The 21068-nt window shown below is 40.0% G+C and overlaps 1 protein-coding gene across 1 annotated transcript in view; it reads right to left on the bottom strand.

Annotated features, from left to right (window-relative positions):
• Window positions 1-4250: 4250 nt before the first annotated feature.
• Window positions 4251-21068, bottom strand: part of LOC106881946 (43 kDa receptor-associated protein of the synapse) — a 78213-nt gene continuing 61395 nt past the window's right edge. The window contains exons 2-6 of the mRNA XM_014932477.3: window positions 11944-12042; window positions 9119-9241; window positions 7004-7057; window positions 5120-5319; window positions 4251-4465 (exon numbers count right to left, since the gene is read on the bottom strand). Of these exons, the coding sequence (XP_014787963.1) occupies window positions 4360-4465; window positions 5120-5319; window positions 7004-7057; window positions 9119-9241; window positions 11944-12042 (582 nt within the window). The 3' untranslated portion in view covers window positions 4251-4359. The remainder of the gene's footprint in view (window positions 4466-5119; window positions 5320-7003; window positions 7058-9118; window positions 9242-11943; window positions 12043-21068) is intronic.

Below are 21068 nucleotides of genomic sequence, written 5' to 3'. Positions count from 1 at the left end.
CATCTTTTATTTGTTCCAGTCATTAGATGGCAGCCATTTTGGGGCACGGTCTTGAAGAATTTATGGTCGAAGGAATCAATCCCAGCACCTTTTTTTTAAAGTCTGGTACTTGTTTTCTTGGTTTCTTTTGCTGAACCACAAGATATGAGGCTGTAAACAAACCAACATTGGTTGTCAGGCAGCAGTGGGGGGAAAACACACACACACACACACACACACATACTACAAGGAGTTTCTTTCAGTTCCTATCCACTAAATCCACTCACAAGGCTTTGGTTGGCCCAAGGCTATAGTAGAAGTTACTTGCCCAAGGTGCCACACAGTAGGACTGAACCTAGAACCATGTGGTTGGGAAGCAAACTCCTGAGCACACAGCCATGCCTTTGCCCATGTATAACAGATATTTCTTTGGGGAGAAGAAAAAGAAGACGGGTTCATAAAAATAGCTCAGCCCCAAACATGTGTTGACATACATTCGCTTGTTATTGTTATCTTTGTATGAATCTAACGTGTTTGCATACAATTAGAGAGAGAGAGAGAGTGGAGGGAGGAGAAAGGATGAGGGAGGGAGAGAGAGAGAGAGATTCATTCACACACACACACACACACCCATGTATACACACTTTTACACTGATTGCATACATTTATATGATGTCGCACGCAGAGACTTTAGTATACACTTCTTTGCATATTGAAACTATTAAAGACACTTACAAATGCACACATACACACACACACACACACACACACACATTCAGTCCTGTTAACAACTTCCTATACACATTTATATGTGCGTGAGAATATGTGCGTGTGCATAATTATATATATATAAATCAAAATTGCTGACGTGGCCGATGACAGTACCACCTGATTGGTACTCATGCCAGTGGAACGTTAAAAGCACATCCGAAAGTGAGGTGTAACCAGCCCACTTATGAGTGTCCCTCATTCATTGGACAATAAACTTTGCTTGCAAAGATCTATTGAGGCAAGTGAAATCAAATCAAAATCACTGACGTGGCAGATGACAGTACTGCCTGATTGGCACTTGTGTCGGTGGAACGTTAATGGCACATCTGAGCGTGATTGTTGCCAGGGCCACGGACTGGCTCCCGTGCTGGTGGCACATAAAAAGCGCCATTTGAGTGTGGTCATTGCAAGCGTCACCTTACTGGCATGTAAAAACCAACATTCGAGCATGGACGTTGCCAGTGCTGCCAGACTGGCTCCCATGCAGGTAGCACGTAAAAAACACCTTTTGAGTGTGGTCGTTACCTGAACCACCTGACTGGCCCTCGTGCTCGTGGCATGTAAAAGCACCCACTACACTCTTGGAGTGGTTGGCGTTAGGAAAGGCATCCAGCTGTAGAAATTTTGCCAGATCAGATTGGAGCCTGGTGCAGCCTTCTGGCTTGCCTGTCCTCAGTCAAACCGTCCAACCCATACCAGCATGGAAAACGGACGTTAAACAATGATGATGATGATATCTGCATGTATATATGCTCCACTTGTGGATTTTAAAGTCGTACTTACATACATACAAATGCATTTGCATGCTTGTAGCACAGAAGCCCTATGCTGTTGTACATTAACAAATGTTTATACAGAAACACACACTTCAATAAACTAAACAGACTCTGAATTGACATTCCCATTTACACACAAATGCATAAACACACTAACATATGTTCAAATTTTCATGCCACACACACTGAGGATTTTCACCCACTGCTTCTTCCATACATGATTTCCTTCAGCTAACACACACACACACACACACACTTGAAGAACATTATATTTCAGCATATTGGGCACAACCAAAAAGAAAAAAAACAAGACACAGCTTTTGATTGGACATTTGAACCAACCAATCAGAAGCTGCTATTAGACACACAACTTGAGTGTTGGGATGAAATAGTTTTCATGTGGAGGTTGGCTCATCTCTCATCACTCAATGATGAGGATTCTGTTGTTTTTCAACTGAATTACCTGCTCTTGAAATAATATATAAATGGCTGAGTACTCCTCACAACTGTGTACTTTTAACCCTTTCGATACCAACCTGGCTGAAACCAGTTCTGGCTCTGTAGTGTAAATGTCTTGTTTTCATAAGTTTTGAATTAAAATCTTCCACCAAACCTTAGTCACAATTTATGTTCCTAACACTAGCTGAATGACAACTAAGTTATTTTACTAAATTCTTTGTTATATTTGAAGTAATCCTCAGAATTGGTGCAACAAAGAGGAATTACAGTAATCCTTTGACTATCGTGGGTGTTATATTCCAAAACCCCATGTTGTAGGTGAGAATCGGCAAAGTAGAAATGGCACTTTATTCTTTTATTTGTTTCAGTCATTTGACTGCGGCCATGCTGGAGCACCACCTTTAGCTGAACAAATCAACCCCAGGACTTATTCTTTGTAAGCCTAGTACTTATTCTATCGGTCTTTTATGTTGAACCGCTAAGTTACATGAGACATAAACACACTAACATCGGTTGTCAAGCGATGGTGGACACACACACACATATATATAAGACAGGCTTCTTTCAGTTTCCGTCTACCAAATAGACTAACAAGGCTTTGGTCAGCCTGATGATATAGTAGAAGATACTTGCCCAGATGCCACACAGTGGGACTGAACCCCGGAACCATGTGGTTGGTAAGCAAACTACTTACCACACAGCCACATCTTTTTTATTATTTTTATAATTTATATATATATTCATTTTATTCATCATCATCATCATCATTTAATGTCCGCTTTCCATGCTAGTATGGGTTGGACGATTTGACTGAGGACTGGTGAACCAGATGGCTACACCACGCTCCAATCTGATTTGGCAGAGTTTCTACAGCTGGATGTCCCGCCTAATGCCAACCACTCTGAGAGTGTAGTGGGTGCTTTTACATGCCACCGGCACGAAGGCCAGTCAGGCGGTACTGCCAACGGCCACAGAGGAATTGACATAAGGTTAAATAATAAACCATGATAGGGCAAGAGATTACTGTACAGGTACAATTCAGATGAAGGGCTTCTGTATAGTTTCCCATTTACCCAGTTCCACTGACAAGACATGGATCAATCCCAGGCTAAAGAAAATTTGGTCAAAATGCTATGCAGTGTAATTGAACCCAGGACTCTGTGATTGTGAAGCAAATTTCTTGACCATTTTGTCATTCTGCACCTAGAATCTTACCATCTTATCAACTGCAAATGGGAAATAATGTTTTACATGGCTTGACATAAATAATAACTTTTACAAGGAAAAGGTTGACAGTGACTTTGAAGTTTCAGCTTGTTGACCATCAACAGACTCTGATTTACTTTGCTTCTTTCCAGCTTTATATTGTCTTCTGCTGTTTTTTTTTGGGGCGGGGGGTATGCTGGGCAATGTGAATGAGAATTAGATGTGACATAGGTAGACAGACAGGATAAATTGTTATGTAAGAAAGGTGAGAAATCAAGAAGATGAGAGGAATGTGTTTATAACATGTGTGGCAATATACAGGCATGGTGAAGAGAGTTGTTTTGGTTTGACGTTGGGATTATGCTATTGTTTTGAGCTCAGTCAGGTGTGGAAGTAAAAAGAATAAACAGGTCATCAGCACGGGGGCCAGTCAGGCAGCACTGGCATCGACCCATACCCTAATTGTGCTTATTACGTGCCACCAGTCAGGTGGCACTGGCATTGACCAGGACTATGATTTCACTTGACTCAACAGGTCTTCTCCTTATTGTACATTTATAAGACATTGCCAGGAATTGTATTAAAAAATTGGTAAAATATTTTGTTTGTATTGTAGTTCAACCTGTAAGGGCTCTATGGACCCTAGTCGAGAATCCCTGGCTTAAAGTCATCACAACAAAACAAATATCAAACATGAATACACAGACAAATTTTTGCTGGAAATTTCAAATGGATCAATTTTTTTTGTAATATTTATTTAATATTTTTTTTTTTTTAAATATAAGGATCAAAGGCAGTGAGTGAAGATTTAATAAATAAAAGGCATTTTGGTAGTTCAATTTTAAATAAACCCTTCCAATTGATTAGATGTAATATAGATTTCTTTCTTTGTGCATTTTGGAAAAATGGTTCAGAATTTTGGTGAATAACCAGAATTTTATTGTTTTTTGTTAATATTTTTTTTGGGGGATTTGTTATTGTTTTTTTTTAACTTGAAAATAATCTCATTTTTTCTTTTTTCTTCTTTTTGTCATTTTTAATAATTAAAGAAATAATTCGTTTTGGTTTTACTATAACAGTTTTATTGTAGTAATAATTATTATTATTATTAATATTGTTGTCATCATCGTTAATTTTGTATAGCATTAAATTATTGTTAATGTTAGTGTTACGCATAACACATTGGGTCGAGGAAAGATTTGCGCCGACAAGATGGACATGGCCGCTTTCGGTTGGATCTTCCAAGGGTAGAACGACTTAAATGACTAGCACATCTAAAGAAATAAAGAAAAAAGAGAGAAAATATGTACTTATATTACATATATATACACACACATATCTATATATACATGCAGATACACGTATATATATATATATATATATATATATATATACACGCATGCACACTCACATATAAAACATCAAATAGCTTGGTTGATCATGTGATCACATAGGTACACACATATATACATGCATATAGTTATATACAAAAATATACATGCATATAGTTATATACATACATATAGTTATATACAAACACACACAAAGGTATATTTAACAGTTTTATTAGATTATAGTAATCGTTCTATATAGGCCAAATACTAATTACTAATTACAAAAGGGTTCTTCTCATCAGGCAAGATGCAGAGAGCTTGAAGAAAGTGTAAGAAGAGCAGCTGTCGAGGCCAAGAGAGCCGTACCAAAATCTCCATTTGTCTCTTTCTACAGCTGGATACTCTTCCCAATGGCAAACATTTCACAGAGTGTACTGGGTGTTTTTTTTTTTTGGTACTAACATGTGCATTTCATGTGGCACCAGCACAGGTGCTTTTTACATGGCACCAAACATGCAAAAATACCTGAATACAAATTAACAGATGAGGAAGGTGGGATGTGAATAAATGAGAGAGAGAAAGTAGATTGTTCACCTGTTGTGTATAATATGGCCACATGAAAGATGATCAAGACGGGCTCGGACATTACCAATTGTCTCCCCACATACATCACACCTTAAGTCCATTTCTAGAATCAGCTGTTGGGCATATCGATCATGGAAAGCAGATTTGTCTTTTTCATTTAGCCAGCCATATAAGCCCTTTAAATTTTCATGACACTTCAACATTATCAACTGGGGGGAAATAAAAATAAATAGAATAAATTAATTAATCGGTATATAAATGATACATAAAAAAAGAAAAGAAAAGAAAAAGTACCAAATTCCAGTTTAGAGAGGTGGTTGTTTGGAAATGGGCCAAGCCTTATCAGGTAGATCTTTAATCAAAGAAATCCTGGTCGTGGCTTCCTGTTTTTTCAGGTTATAATAATGTAGCCTCCCTCTTTTTATAGAAAGAGTAGGATATGATTTGAGAGAGATTTGACTATTATTTCTAGCTTGTAGAGCGATCACATAGAGACTCCCTTGTTAGCAACTTTATTTATAGATGTATAGATATGTGAAACTTTAAGAAAATTTAAAAATGTTAAACCCCCTCTTTTGTTTCCTTTACTTTTTCCATCAAAGAGAGAAGTTAGTTCTAGCATTTAAAATCATATATGCTAGATGAATCACAAATCCAAGAATTTCAGTCAACAGGTCTATTTTCTTGAAAAGTGCCATTTTCAGCTGAGTTGATAGCATTTATCAACCAATGAGTTGACTGCCCAAAATTTGTCACCAAAACTGAACCAAGTGCAGGCATCTCCCATACTCTGATTGTGTTGCTTCCTTGAGCATCGGACAAAATGCCTTAGACCAAAGATTTAATCCATCATCAAGGGTTGCCATGGATCTAAATAAGGATTATTCTTCCAGTGAATATTATTGTCTTTTTTCTTTTGCTTGTTTCAGTCTCATTAGACCGTGGCCATGCTGGGGCACTGCCTTGACAAGAGTTTAGTCAACTCCACTACTTCTGGTTTAGGTTTTTTAAAGCCTGGAACTCATTTTATCAGTTTCTTTTTTCATGCTGAACTGCAAAGTTACTGGGATGCCCCCACCACCACCACTGTTTGATAACCAGATACAAAAGATATATTATTTGAAATGGGCTTCTTTCAGTTTCTGTCTGCCAGATCCACTCACATGGCTTTGATCAGCCCGGAGCTATAGTAGAAGACACTTTCCCAAGGTGCCATACAACGGGACTGAACCCAGAACGATGTGGTTAGGAAGCAAGCTTCTAACCACACAGCTACGTCTGTGCCAGTTTTCAAACGTTTTTATAAGAAAGTCAGAAAGTTAATGAAGTATGCAAAGAAAGAAGATTGATCCAAATTATTTAAAAAAAAACACTATTTTGTAAAAGACAAAATTCTTAGTGCCAGCAACCATTATATGGAATGGTTGCAAGACAGTAAAAAAGCAGGTTGAGTCTGGAAATACTCTGAAATGTCTAACTCTTTAGTTTTTCAGATTACTGTTTTTATATAATCTTTATTTATTCACATTGTTTGGAATTAATCCTATATTATCCCATGGCTTTGAGATTTAAATGATGTCATTGTAGTGTAGGTGGAAGAGGCTGGATCAGTTTGAACATAATACGAATAGAATATTTGGGAAAGAAATGGTCAGTTTAAATGTTAAAGGGTTAAAAGAAAGCAACATTTTGTATTAAACAATGAAATATCAGGGAAGTTAGGAAGGACACAATGACAATGTGTGTAGTGTGCATGTGCGTAGTGTATGTGTGTGTGTGTGCATGTAGTGTGTGTGTGTGTATGTGCATGCATGTAATGTGTAGTGTGTGTGTGTGTGTATGTGTGTTTGTGCATGTGTGATGGTGGGACACAAAAATGATTAAATTCGTTACTTTGCTTCCAATCGCTCGACTGGTATTTAAGGCCTTCAGGTTGAAATCAATTGCCTGGAGATAACAAAAAGAGAAAAAAAAAAAAAGAAATGTCAAAGCTAGATTCAAATGACAAATGCACCAACATTTAGCAATAAAGTGAAAAAGACAAGATTTCATTGGTGTAAAACATTAAAACATTGTTTCCTGTCCACGGCAAATTTTCTACGGTTGCATGCCTTTCCTGGTGCTAACCCTCACTGGTTTCCAAACATGGTAATATTTCTTTGTGACCAGACATGTTTTTATGGAAGATTGGAAATGAAGAACACCACCTGTATGACAGTGACACTCTTTTACAGCTATCATACAATGTCGAGGCAAGGAGCTTGTAATACACACGCACACACACACACACCTATCTGTCCTCTACAAAAATTGAGCTCACATCACATCGCAATACTAAGACAGAACTATTTCACCTTAGCTTGCCTTTCTCTCTTTAAACATCAAACCAAGACACATAAGAGAAGACAAAGATCTCACAACATTCAAACAAATCCTGGATGAATATTTTCAACAAATTCCTGATAAACCACCAACACCTGGATATACCTCTGTGGATGATAACTCTTTTCTTGAATGGACTATGGTTAATATGAAACATCAGGTCTTTTCCAGGTGATGCTAGTATGCTAGATGTCGCCGGGGCCAATACTGGCCAAAATTTATCTATCTATCATCACCATCATTTAACGTCCATTTTCCAATGCTTGCATGGGTTGGACTGTTTGACAGGAGCTAACCGGCTGAAGGGCTGTTCAGCCTCCGATTGTCTTTCTTGGCATGGTTTCTGTGGCTGGATGCCCTTCCTAACACCAACCACTTTACAGAGTCTACTGGGTGCTTTTATACAGCACCAGCACAAGTGCTTTGTACATGGCACCACCCCACAAGATTAGGGATGCCCAGCTGGAGAGGATCGCAAGGGACAAGCCTGTATGCAAGGGCAGCCACGCTTTTACTCAGCTTAGCCTGTCTTTTCAAGCACAGCAAACTGCCAGGAGTCTCAGCCCCCGTCATCTCCTCTGTGAACCCCAACGTTGGTAGATCCTTTCTCACCACATTGTCCCATGTCTACCCCTTCCACATGTTCCCTCTATAATTAGAGATCAGCACCTCTTGATGCAACTGTCCTCATTCATACACGTCACATGACCGTACCAGTGCAGTCTTCTCTCTTGCACACAACATCTGAGGCTACATGTTCTCAGCTTTTCCCTCAGATCACTGAGACACACACCCTCCTATATCCACCCTGACATTACCCACCCAATGAAACAGACTGGCTTCATTTCTTGCAAGTCTTCACATATCCTTAGTAATCACAGCCCATGTCTCACTGCCATGCAGCATAGCTGTTCGTACACAGGCATCATACAATCTACCTTTCACTCTGAAGGAGAGGCCCTTTGTTACTAACAGGTGTTGTCGCTCTCTGAACTTTGCCCAGCCTATTCTTATTCTAGCACCTCCACTACTAACTTGGTCACCCAAGTGACAGAAACTGCCTCCTACTTTTAAGGGTTCTCCCTGGCATGTGAGATTTGTACATTCCAGGTGTTTAATGTACCTGCACATCTGCCACAGGTAAAGATTACTTTCTGTAAGTACCAGGCTTCAAAAAAAGTACTGAGGGAGATTCATTTGACTGAAAAATTCAAGGTGGTGCACCAGCATGGCCACAATCTAATGACTGAAACAGGTAAAAAATGTGTGTGTGTTGGACTTCTTTCAGTTTCCATTGACCAAATCCACTCGAGGCTTTAGTTGGCTTGAGGCTACAGTGAAAGACACTTGCCCAATGTGCCATGCGGTGGGATTGAACCCAGAACCATGTGGTTGAGAAGCACACTTCTTAATCACACAACGAAACTGGTACCAATAACTGTTAATCATTCATAAATAATACTTTTAGGATTTTCTGGCTTTTTCGTTGGCATTTTTTTTTTATTTGTTGGCTTCCATAATATTTGGCAATATTGAAGAATTTGGTGCAAAAAAAATTTTATAAAAAAAAAAGCAAAAAAAAGATGCTGTTAAAATAGATATATAAATAAATAAATAAAAACTCACTGAACGGAAATTTCTTTGAGATGCTGCTGTGTCTGCCAATCCTTGAAATGCTTCTGCTTCTCCTGACCGAAATCCAATTTCAGACAGAATAGATAAAGCACATTCAAATCTAGGTACTGAACGCTAAACAAAAATAAAAACAGAACAATAATTCATAATGGTCAATGAATTAAGTCTATGACTCTAAGACTACATTATCTAATGTGTCGTTCCTTTATTTAAGTTGTAGTGGATTTGAAACCAAATCACTAGGTAGCCAAGTAGGTATCACGACCAAGCCACAGAAGTTTCATGGGATCAGCCGATTAATCGACCAATCAGCATCAAGCTGTTGTGTGATTTGATTTTCTAAGACTTCCTCATTGAGCCCCATATAAAGGTGGCCTTTAGTGGTCATCCCAGAATGTTGAGACAACCATTTGATGTCTCCATTCTCATCCACCAGCAGCCAATAGCAGAGAGAAGACACAGATTTTGCCACCATGAATACAGCGTGATTATTTCCCAGTTGTGATGAGCCAGCCATAGATTACTATATCAGTTAAATTGTCATAGATCCTAGTAGTATGTCTCTCCTGATGTGTAACTGTCACAGTTTTTGATGAAGGACCAACACAGCAAACACTTTGTGCAGTGAATAAATTTTCTGATAATGTCCACAAGTGTTGCTTATTACATGCACATGCAGCCCTAGAAATACATTTGCATTCACCAGCAGCAAGCAATACTACTCGTGACAAGGTATTATTCGAGAGACATTTGGCTATTATTTCTAGCACATAGAATGACTTCCATTGGTTTGCAATATGTGAGGTTTCAGACAGATGAAATCTTAAGATGCTAGTTTTCTTTCTGGCAAGCTAACGGATCTTTCAGTTTTACAATATTGATTCTTTCTTGTCATAGACTGCCACTAATCCTCACAAATTCTAGAGATTAAATCATTTTATTTTCCAAAATCTACAAGTGAAGGATAATCAGACAGAAATGTTCTTGAAACAAAAAAAGTTTAAATTCTGGAAAACTGTGCTTGTACAAATATTACAAAACAGATATTTGGAATGAGAAATAGTTCCAAACAAGTTGGTACTATTGGTGTCTGTGAATTAAAGTTAAAGGGAATTCTTGAAAGGGCCAGAAGAATTTCTAAAGAATACAAGGATTTTGCCAGTCGTATGACAAGTTGGCAAGTATACTTTTTCCACAAAGAGTAATATCGGAAAGTATAACATTCACACAATAAGTGTAATCTAAATCTTAAATTTCTTGGTGCTTATATCCAAAAATGGTGAAATGAATACCAATTTTCAAAAGAAAAATAAATTTTACCTTAAAATTAAAACAAAGCAATGAAATTATTCTTAAACATTTCACTAGATTCATCATCATCAACATCATCATCAACATTATCACCATCATCAACACCATCATCATCGTCTGATATCTGTTTCCCCAGCTGGCATGGGTTGGACAGTTTGGCAGGAACTGGCAAGGTAGAGAGCTATACCATGCTCCAGTTTGGGCTTGCTCTCTACAGCTGGATGCTCTTCCTAATGTCAACCACTTTACAAAGTGTACCAAATGTTTTTTTATGTGGCACCAGCACCGTTGCATTTTGTCTCTCTAGAAAAATATCTCCTTATTTCTACTTTGTACAACTCATCCCACTGTCTTTTTGATTCTGTGTGTGTGTGTGTGTGTGTGTGTGTGTGTGTGTGTGTGTGTGTGCGTGTGCGTGTGAGAGAGACAAGGGAGGGTCATTCTTTTTCTCGTCACTTCCTGCCACCAAGCCTAATACGTGCACTCTTGAACCTCTTATTTTAGCTTTGAGCTGAGAGGGGATTCACCCAGCCAGCATCTCTGTCATCATCATCATCATCATCATTTAACACGAGATGGCAAGGCTGCAAAGCTGCAACATTCTCCAATTGCCTGTTTTGGCATAGTTTCTAAGGGTGGATGCCCTTCCTAACACTTTACAAAGTGTACTGGGTGCCTTCCATGTGATGCCAGTGCAAGTAACTTACACACAGAACCAACACGGGGAGGGGCCCTTGTACATGGGGCCAGCACTGGTATCTTGTACAGGTACCAATATGGGTGCCTTTTATGTGGTGCCAGCACAGGTACTTTGTCCATGGTGCCAGCATGGGTAGTTTTTATGTGGTGTCAGCCGACGGTAAACATAAATCAACTATATTTAGCTCTGTTGGTTAATAATTAAATCAAATTTAAGATCATTATCATCATCCATCCATTTTCCACGCTGGTATGGGTTGGATGACTTGACAGGAACTGGCAAAGCCAGGGGCCACACCAGGTCCCATGGCCTGTTTTGGTTTGGCTTCTATGGCTGGATGCCCTTCTTAATGTCAACCACTCCACAGAGTGTACTGGGTGCTTTTTCGTGGCATCATCACCTACACCAATGCTTTTTACATGGTGCCATGGTCTTAGGATCCCAATTCTGTTGTGGCAGGCAGGTTTTCCCCAAGTACAGTAATAATTATGATTAATTATATATGAGTCTTTAACCCTTTTGATACCAACCAGCCTGAGTGAGTCCCCAGCACCAGCACCAGCACCACCACCTCATTCTATAATATCAATTTTAGGTTTTAAAATAATTTAAACAAAATCCTTCCATCAAAATTCCATGTTAATTTATGTTCCTAACACCAGCTAGATAATGACAAAATTACTTTACTAGATTTTTCGTTATTTCCAAAATTAACACAAAATAAAGGTAGTGTGTTTTTCAAAAGAAATATGGTAACAAAAGGGTTAAAGTGATCTAAATTATGACAAAGAAAGATGTTACTCACATCAATATCGTTGTTGCTATTGTGTATCTTGGCAAATGTGATAAGGCATTTTCCCTGCAGTAAGCGGTCACTGTGTTTCAAAGCTAACCTCATGGCCTCCTGAAATGATAACAGTATAAAGAATCATCATCATCATCATCATCGTTTAACGTCCGCTTTCCATGCTAGCATGGGTTGGACGATTTGACTGAGGACTGGTGAAACCGGATGGCAACACCAGGCTCCAGTCTGATTTGGCAGAGTTTCTACAGCTGGATGCCCTTCCTAACGCCAACCACTCAGAGAGTGTAGTGGGTGCTTTTACGTGTCACCCGCACGAAAACGGCCACGCTCGAAATGGTGTCTTTTATGTGCCACCCGCACAAGCCAGTCCAGGGGCACTGGCAACGATCTCGCTCGAAAATCCTACAGGAGCCAGTCAGGCGGTACTGGCAACGGCCACGCTCAAAATGGTGCATCTCATGTGCCACCCGCACAAGAACCAGTCCAGGGGCACTGGCAACGATCTTACTTGGCTTGCCGGGTCTTCTCACGCACAGCCCATTTCCAAAGGTCTCGGTCCGTAGTCATCGCCTCGGTGAGGCCCAATGTACGAAGGTCTTGCCTCACCACCTCAGCCCAGGTCTTCCTGGGCCTACCTCTTCCACGGGTTCCCTCAACTGTTAGGGTGTGGCACTTTTTCACGCAGCTATCCTCCTCCATTCTCACCACATGTCCATACCAGCGCAATCGTCTCTCTTGCACGCCACAACTGATGCTTCTAATGTTCAGCTTTTCTCTCAAGATACTTACACTCTGACGGGTATTCACATTGACATTACACATCCAACGGAGCATACTGGCTTCATTCCTTGCGAGCTTACGTATGTCCTCAGCAGTTACAGCCCATGTTTCACTGCCATGTAGCATGGTTGTTCGTACGCATGCGTCATACAGTCTGCCTTTTACTCTGAGTGAGAGTCCCTTTGTCGCCAGCAGGGGTAAGAGCTCTCTAAACTTTGCCCAGGCTATTCTTATTCTAGCAGCTACACTTTCAGCGCACCCACCCCCACTACTAACTTGGTCGCCCAGATAGCGGAAGCTATCGACTACCTCTAGTTTTTCACCCTGGAATGAGATAGAAGTTGTTTCCTGTTTGTTTGCAGTCTTTATTGCACCTGAACATCTGCCACAAACAAAAACTAACTTGCTAGTTAACCTGCCTTTGATGTTGCTGCACCTCTTATGTGTCCATAGCTTGCACCGGGTACATCTTATAGAGTTACTACCTACTCCTTTTCTACATACTGAGCAGGGCCATCTACCTGAAGGGGTTTGTGTTTTATCTACCTTCCTACTTATTAGGATTTTGGTTTTAGCTAGGTTGACTCTAAGGCCCTTCAATTCTAGACCTTGCTTCCACACCTGAAACTTCTCCTCTAGTTCTGATAGTGACTCCGCAATTAGGGCAAGGTCATCAGCATAGAGGAGCTCCCAGGGGCAACCTGTCTTGAACTCCTCTGTGATTGCCTGGAGGACTATGGTAAATAATAGGGGGCTGAGGACGGAACCTTGGTGGACCCCTACCTCTACCCGGAATTCATTGCTGTACTCATTTCCAACCCTCACCTTACTGGCCGCATCTCTGTACATGGCTCGCACAGCTCTCACTAGCCATTCTTCTATCCCAAGTTTCCTCATTGACCACCAGATAAGGGATCGGGGGACCCTGTCAAAGGCTTTCTCCATGTCAACGAAAGCCAGGTACAGAGGTTTATCCTTGGCTAGGTATTTCTCTTGCAACTGTCTCACTAGAAATAAGGCATCAGTAGTGCTTTTACCTGGCACGAACCCAAACTGCATCTCATCTAAATTGATTCGCTCCCTAATTAGTTGGGCTATGACCCTCTCTGTAACTTTCATAACCTGATCTAACAGCTTGATGCCTCTGTAATTATTTGTATCTAAAGCGTCCCCTTTACCTTTGTAGCAGTTGACTATGATGCTGCTACACCAGTCATAGGGTATGACTCCTTCGTGTATCACCTGGTTCGTAATACCATGTAATAATATGTTTTAAGCATTTAAAATACATCCTCATCAGCATAGACAGGGTGGCCCAAAAGTAGGTTTACAGTTATCACATGGGCACTTTAAATTTCTTTCAAAACGTTTTATTGCATCACCATGGCAACTGAGAATAAATTGGTCTTGTTGAACTCAGATGATTTCTCATGCGGATTCTGTTGCAAATATAAATACATACAAACAAATGAATGTCTTATGGTGATGAGATAACATTAGGACAAGGCATGTATAAGAGTAACACTAATGGAAAATGATGTCCTATAGCACATATATTTAATATCATCTGGGTAATTAGTCTTATAACGTGCATTTAAAAGCTCTTCTGTGGTTATCGGCTACCATATGTCATCATACAGCAGCTCCTTTTATTGGATATAAATGTAGAAATCCATTCGTGTGCACAGAATTCATACGGAACTCTTCAAAACTTCCTCAGCTGATGATGTGTAAGTACACGGCTATTGCTGGATTTGTATTTATGTAATAATATGTATGTGACACAAGGCAGCGAGCTGGCAGAATTGTTAGCAAGCCGGATGTCTGTCTTTATGTTCTGAGTTCATATTCTGCCAAGGTTGACTTTGCTTTTCATCCTTTTGTGATCGATAAATTAAGTACCAGTTGCATACTGGTGTCGATCTAATCAACTGCCCCCATCCCCTCCCCAAAAATTTCGGGCCTTGTGCCTAGAGTAGAAAAGATTATATATGTGAAACACTCCGCAATTAACAGCTGATGTTAATGCACAGAAACACTTGTTGTGATATGCATTAAAGCCTGTTCATTCCATCTCCTTGTATCATAACACACACACGCACACACACACACACACACACACGCACACACGTGAGTGTAATACATAATAGCATGGCAAATGCTTTTTACATATTGTAGGCTGATTATATTCAACCTTCTGATAACCATTCAACCATGAAGTAAAAGTTTAAAGTGTTGCCAGCCAGGCAGACTAAAACAGTATTATTATTATTATTATTATTATTATTATTATTATATACCCAGTCCATAAACACAATGGCCATAGAAAAGTCTGAAGTTCTCTTAAGCTGTTTTTCAGTATTTTGAAAACCTTAAATTCATAGTCATTGTACTTTTTATGTATATATGCATACACACACACATATTGTACGTGTGTGTGTGTGTGTGTGTGTGTGTGTGTGTGTGTGTGTGTGTGTGTGTAAAATATACATGCATGCATATGTGTGAATGTGCATATGTATACGTATGTATATAGCTTGTATCTATATATAGAATTTGTATTTTTGCATACACACATACATACATACATACATAGACTTCACTTGGGCACAAATATACAAATTTATTACTACCATTGCATTGTTTGATGTCTGCTGTACCCCATGCTCAAGGTTTGAACACAACACAATGCAACACAAACACACCAAACACAACACATAACACAAACACAACACAAACACAACACACAACACAGTGCACATGCAACAAACGTAAGCATCTGTACAGGTGTCTGATTGCCTGCATACATTTCCAGGTGTATGCTCACATTGTTATGCATGCATACATTTTTTATCATTTACTTGTTTCAGTCATTAAACTGTGGCCATACTGGGGCAATACCTTGAAAAATTTTAGTTGAACAAATCGACCTCAGTACTTATTTTTTTTTAAAGCCTGAAACTTATTTTGTAAGTCTCTTTTTTTTTTTCACTGAATTGCTAAGTTATGGGGATGTAAACAAACCAATATCAGTTGTCAAGTGGTGATGGGAAACAAATGCAAACAAAGACTCACAAATGCATGCATACATACATACATACATACATGCATGCATACATATATTTATATATTAAACTTATAACCAAGAGTATCTAAGAGATACCACCATGCTTGAAATAGCAGTCAAAACCTGACTCTAAAAGTACAAAGTATTCAATACAGCACAAGGTGAAAAGACAAAAGACAAACTAGTAAAAATTAGATAATTCCAGACCCAGGGTTTCTGCGTTTTGACTGCTATCTCAAGCATGGTGGTGTCTCTTAGACACCCTTATTTATAGTTTTAATAATTATTATAACCTAGAAGGTTTTTTTTTTGCCTTCCCATGCTGACACTAGATTTAAAATAATGATCTTATCCTTATATATACATATATATATATATATATATATATATATATATCTGAGGACATACGTAAGCTCGCAAGGAATGAAGCCAGTATGCTCCGTTGGATGTGTAATGTCAATGTGAATACCCGTCAGAGTGTAAGTATCTTGAGAGAAAAGCTGAACATTAGAAGCATCAGTTGTGGCGTGCAAGAGAGACGATTGCGCTGGTATGGACATGTGGTGAGAATGGAGGAGGATAGCTGCGTGAAAAAGTGCCACACCCTAACAGTTGAGGGAACCCGTGGAAGAGGTAGGCCCAGGAAGACCTGGGCTGAGGTGGTGAGGCAAGACCTTCGTACATTGGGCCTCACCGAGGCGATGACTACGGACCGAGACCTTTGGAAATGGGCTGTGCGTGAGAAGACCCGGCAAGCCAAGTAAGATCGTTGCCAGTGCCCCTGGACTGGTTCTTGTGCGGGTGGCACATGAGATGCACCATTTTGAGCGTGGCCGTTGCCAGTACCGCCTGACTGGCTCCTGTAGGATTTTCGAGCGAGATCGTTGCCAGTGCCCCTGGACTGGCTTGTGCGGGTGGCACATAAAAGACACCATTTCGAGCGTGGCCGTTTTCGTGCGGGTGACACGTAAAAGCACCCACTACACTCTGAGTGGTTGGCGTTAGGAAGGGCATCCAGCTGTAGAAACTCTGCCAAATCAGACTGGAGCCTGGTGTTGCCATCCGGTTTCACCAGTCCTCAGTCAAATCGTCCAACCCATGCTAGCATGGAAAGCGGACGTTAAACGATGATGATGATGATGATGATATATAGATAGATAGATAGATAGATAGATAGATAGATAGATAGATAGATAGATAGATAGATAGATAGATAGATAGATATGTATGCACACACACACATGCACGAGTAATCGCATAAAAGCAAAACAAGGTGGGAAAAAATAGTACTCGAATACCAAAGGTAGAGTAAGATGCTTTTTTTATTAAAGCTGCAAAAACATCGCAAAAAACTGCTACTCAGAGTTTTACGTTTCCATTCGTCAGACAGCTGTGATCAAGGTGTATATTTGTGTGTGTGTGTGTGTGTGTGTGTGTGTGTGTGTGTGTGTGTGTGTGTGTGTGTGTGTGTGTGTGTGTGTGTGTGTGTGTGCGTGTGCATACACACACTGAAAGAAATCCGTCATATATATGATGGGTTTCTTTCAGTTTCCATTAACCAAATCCACTCACAATGCTTCAGTCAGCCCAAGGCAAGTGCCATGCAATGAAACTGAAACCATGAGGTTGGGAAGCAAACTTCTTACCACACAACCACACCTGCTCAATTATATATATATATATATATATATATATATATATATATATATATATATATATATAAATATATGCTCACACACAAATAATACAATTCGATAAAAATGATAAAGAAAATAAAACAGTGACACATAAAAGAAAAGCAACGAAATGAAAAGCATCCCCCTCCCCTTATTCACGCGAAAACACGAAGAAGGAATGAAATATCTTGAATAACAGAGGTGTTTGAGAGATTTGTGTTGTTAGATAAGCTACTGGAACTAGCTTTTATTAAGAAGAACCCCAAAAATTCTATTTGCAAGAGCTTTTGGCAAAGAGCCAGGCCCTCTTTAGAAAGAATGCTACCATGTGTGCATGCACGCAAACAAATGCACTTCGTGTGTGTGTGTGTGTGTGTGTGTGTGTGTGTGTGTGTGTGTGTGTGTGTGTGTGTGTGTGTGTGTGTGTGGCCAGCAAAGTTTGTGCATGTGGTACAACAGTTGTAAAACAGTGCAATGATATTAATAGTACATGTGTAGTTGTGCCTCTGTGGCTGTGTGCAATTATATGGCTTTCTATATTTAGAGGTATGCGATATAACATATAAACATACACATATTTGTAGAGCCACACGTGCACATACACAAAGAAAGTAAATAACTGTAGACACAGTTTTGTACACCTACAACAATGTGTGTGTGTGAATATATACACATGCATTCATGTGTACCCATATACACGCATGCATAGATTCATGTGTGCACATGCATGCATGCATACACAAACACGATGATTGCTTCATCATGTCAGTTGCTAGCCCTTTCACATTCACCCTGATTGTTCTGATATACTTTCATCCTTGCCTGTACACGGATAATCCATCTTCATAGGAATTTAGAAAATACAAAATGGATCATATATATGTATGTATGTATGTATATGTTTGTATGTCTGCATTTGTCCCCCCCCACACACCACACCATCGCTTGACAACTGATGTTGGTGTGTTTACAACCCGTAACTTAGCAGTTTGGCAAAAGAGTCTGACAGAATAAATACTTGGTTTACAAAGAATAAGTCATGGGGTTGATTTGTTCAACTAAAGGCTGTGCTCCAGCATGACCGCAGTCAAATAACTGAAACTAATAAAAGAATAAATATATATATATATATATATATATATAAACAACATCTCTGTTGTAGAATGCATATCAACAAGAAGAATATTGAAGGGACATTCCCATCAAAACTTGTACCAAATGCAAACATAAAATACCCGACATTGTTATTTGGGACAGAAAAGCAAGATTACGTGCAGTCATAGAGGTTAACTGCTCTGTAGGTGTGAACAATGCTTTCAGGATTAGTAGAAAGCCTATGTACAACTGCATTAAAACCTGCAACTTCTCTACACGTGCATGCACACACACACACACACACACACAATTACTGAAATGCAGAGTCATATTTGAAATACCACTTCATTCGTTTATTCTTTTGTTTGTCATTTGAATGCAGCCATGCTGGAGCACTGCCTCTAGTCAAGAAAATCGACCCCAGGACTTATTCCTTGTAAGCCTAGTATTTATTTTATCGATCTCTTTTGCCGAACCGCTAAGTTACGGGGACGTAAACACACCCGCATCGGTTGTCATGCAATGTTGGGGGGACAAACACAGGCAGGCACACACACACACACACACACACACACATATATATATATACACACATGATGGCTTCTTTCAGTTTCCGTCATCCAAATCCACTTACAAAGCTTTGGTTGGCCCATGGCTATAGTAGAAGACACTTGCCCAAGGTGCCATGCAGTGGGACTGAACCCAGAACCATGTGGTTGGTAAGCAAGCTTCTTACCACACAGCCCCTCCTGCGCCTTTGTTTACTCCTGTCTACATACACACATTTACATACACATTCCTACATGAGTGTGTTTGTATGTTGAAATACATAACATCTGAATCCTTATACCCCTAGGCATGTGTAGACAGTGAAGGCATGTGGCCTAGCATTTGGAGTATTTGGCTCAGGAGCACAAAAATGTGCATTTAATCCCTGAACTAGATTGTGTGTTGTGTGCTTGAGCGAGGTACTTCACTTCATGTTACTCCAGCTAACTCAGCTGTATGACTGCTAGTGCAGCCCTTTCCCTCACCACATCCTTAATTTTGCTCCTGGGTCAAGGATGAGAGGACCAAGAAGAGGATCCCCGTCTGCCCACAAATACCTGGCCATTGAAACTAACAAGTGAAACATGGTAATGCTGCCAGGTCAGAATTGCTCGTGAGTGAGGGACTGACTGCATTGTAGATTCATAAATTATGGGCATGTGTGTGTGTGTGTTTACATGTGCATGTGTATGTATGTATATATGTATGTATGTATGTATGTATGCATGTGGTGTTCTATATAAGATTGGTATGTTGATGAGGCTACAAGGAAAGAGTGAAAATATGTAACATTTTGGGCAGTCCATGCGATTAGCACACACACACACGCACACACACCACAAAGTTGCTGCAAAGAAAAATTATTGACTGTTGAACTTTAGGTAAATATAATGATGATTAAGAGAAGGAAGAGGAAGAGGAGGAAGAGGAGGAGGAAGAAGAGGAAGAGGCAGAGGAAGTAATGGAGGGCAAAGGAAATTAAAGAGAGGGAAAGAAATAAAGTTAAATATCTCCCATTAAAGAGAAGAAAGAACAGTTACAATATTGTAGACACGGGGGGGGGGGAGAAGTAGGAGAGAGAAAAGAAGTAAAGTGTATGAATATCATCATCATCATCGTCATCATCATTTAATGTCCTTTTTTTTCCATGCTGGAATGGGTTGGATGGTTTGACATGAACAGACAAGCCAGAGGGCTACACTGCATCACAATGACTGCTTTGACGGGGATTCTACAGCTGGACGCCCTTCCAGGTGCCAACCACTCCACAGTGTGTAGTAGGTACTTTTTATTTTGGCACCAGCACCGGTGAGGTTACCAAATACCTGTAAGGCAAAACTTCTTAACTTAGTGGGGCACAATGGGGAAGGGGAGAGAGAGAGAGAGAGAGTCTTGCGGGGTCAAGGTTTAAGGTGAATGTGAGATAGAGAAATTGGAAAGAAGAACAGAAAAGGTGGATGTGTAGGTAAGTCTGCTTGAGTGAGAATAAGATGGGGGAATATACACACATATTTACACATGCATAGATATAGACATACATGAAATCAAAATCACTGATGTGGCCAATGACAGTACTGCCCATTGGCACTCGTGCCAGTGGAACGTTAAAAAGCACATCCAAACGTGGGGTGTAACCAGCCCACTTATGAGTACCCCTCGTTCATTGGACAATAAACTTTGCTTGAGAAGACCTATTGAGGCGAGTGTAAACAAATCAAAATCGCTGACATGGCTGATGACAGTACCACCTGATTGGCACTTGTGGCAGTGGAATGTTAAGAGCACATCCAAGCGTGATCATTGCCAGGGCCATGGATTGGCTCCTGTGCCAGTGACATGTGAAAAGCACCATTTGAGCATGATCATTGCCAGCGTCACCTTACCGGCACATGTGCCAGTGGCACGTGAAAACAACATTTGAGCGTGGTCGTTGCCAGTGCCACTGGACTGGCTCC

Source organism: Octopus bimaculoides, chromosome 2 (genome assembly GCF_046866305.1).
Source record: "Octopus bimaculoides isolate indiv1 chromosome 2, ASM4686630v1, whole genome shotgun sequence".
Taxonomy (NCBI): Eukaryota; Metazoa; Mollusca; class Cephalopoda; order Octopoda; family Octopodidae; genus Octopus; species Octopus bimaculoides.
The sequence above is the reverse complement of the archived record's forward strand: the minus strand, read 5'-3'. Positions and strand labels throughout refer to the sequence as shown.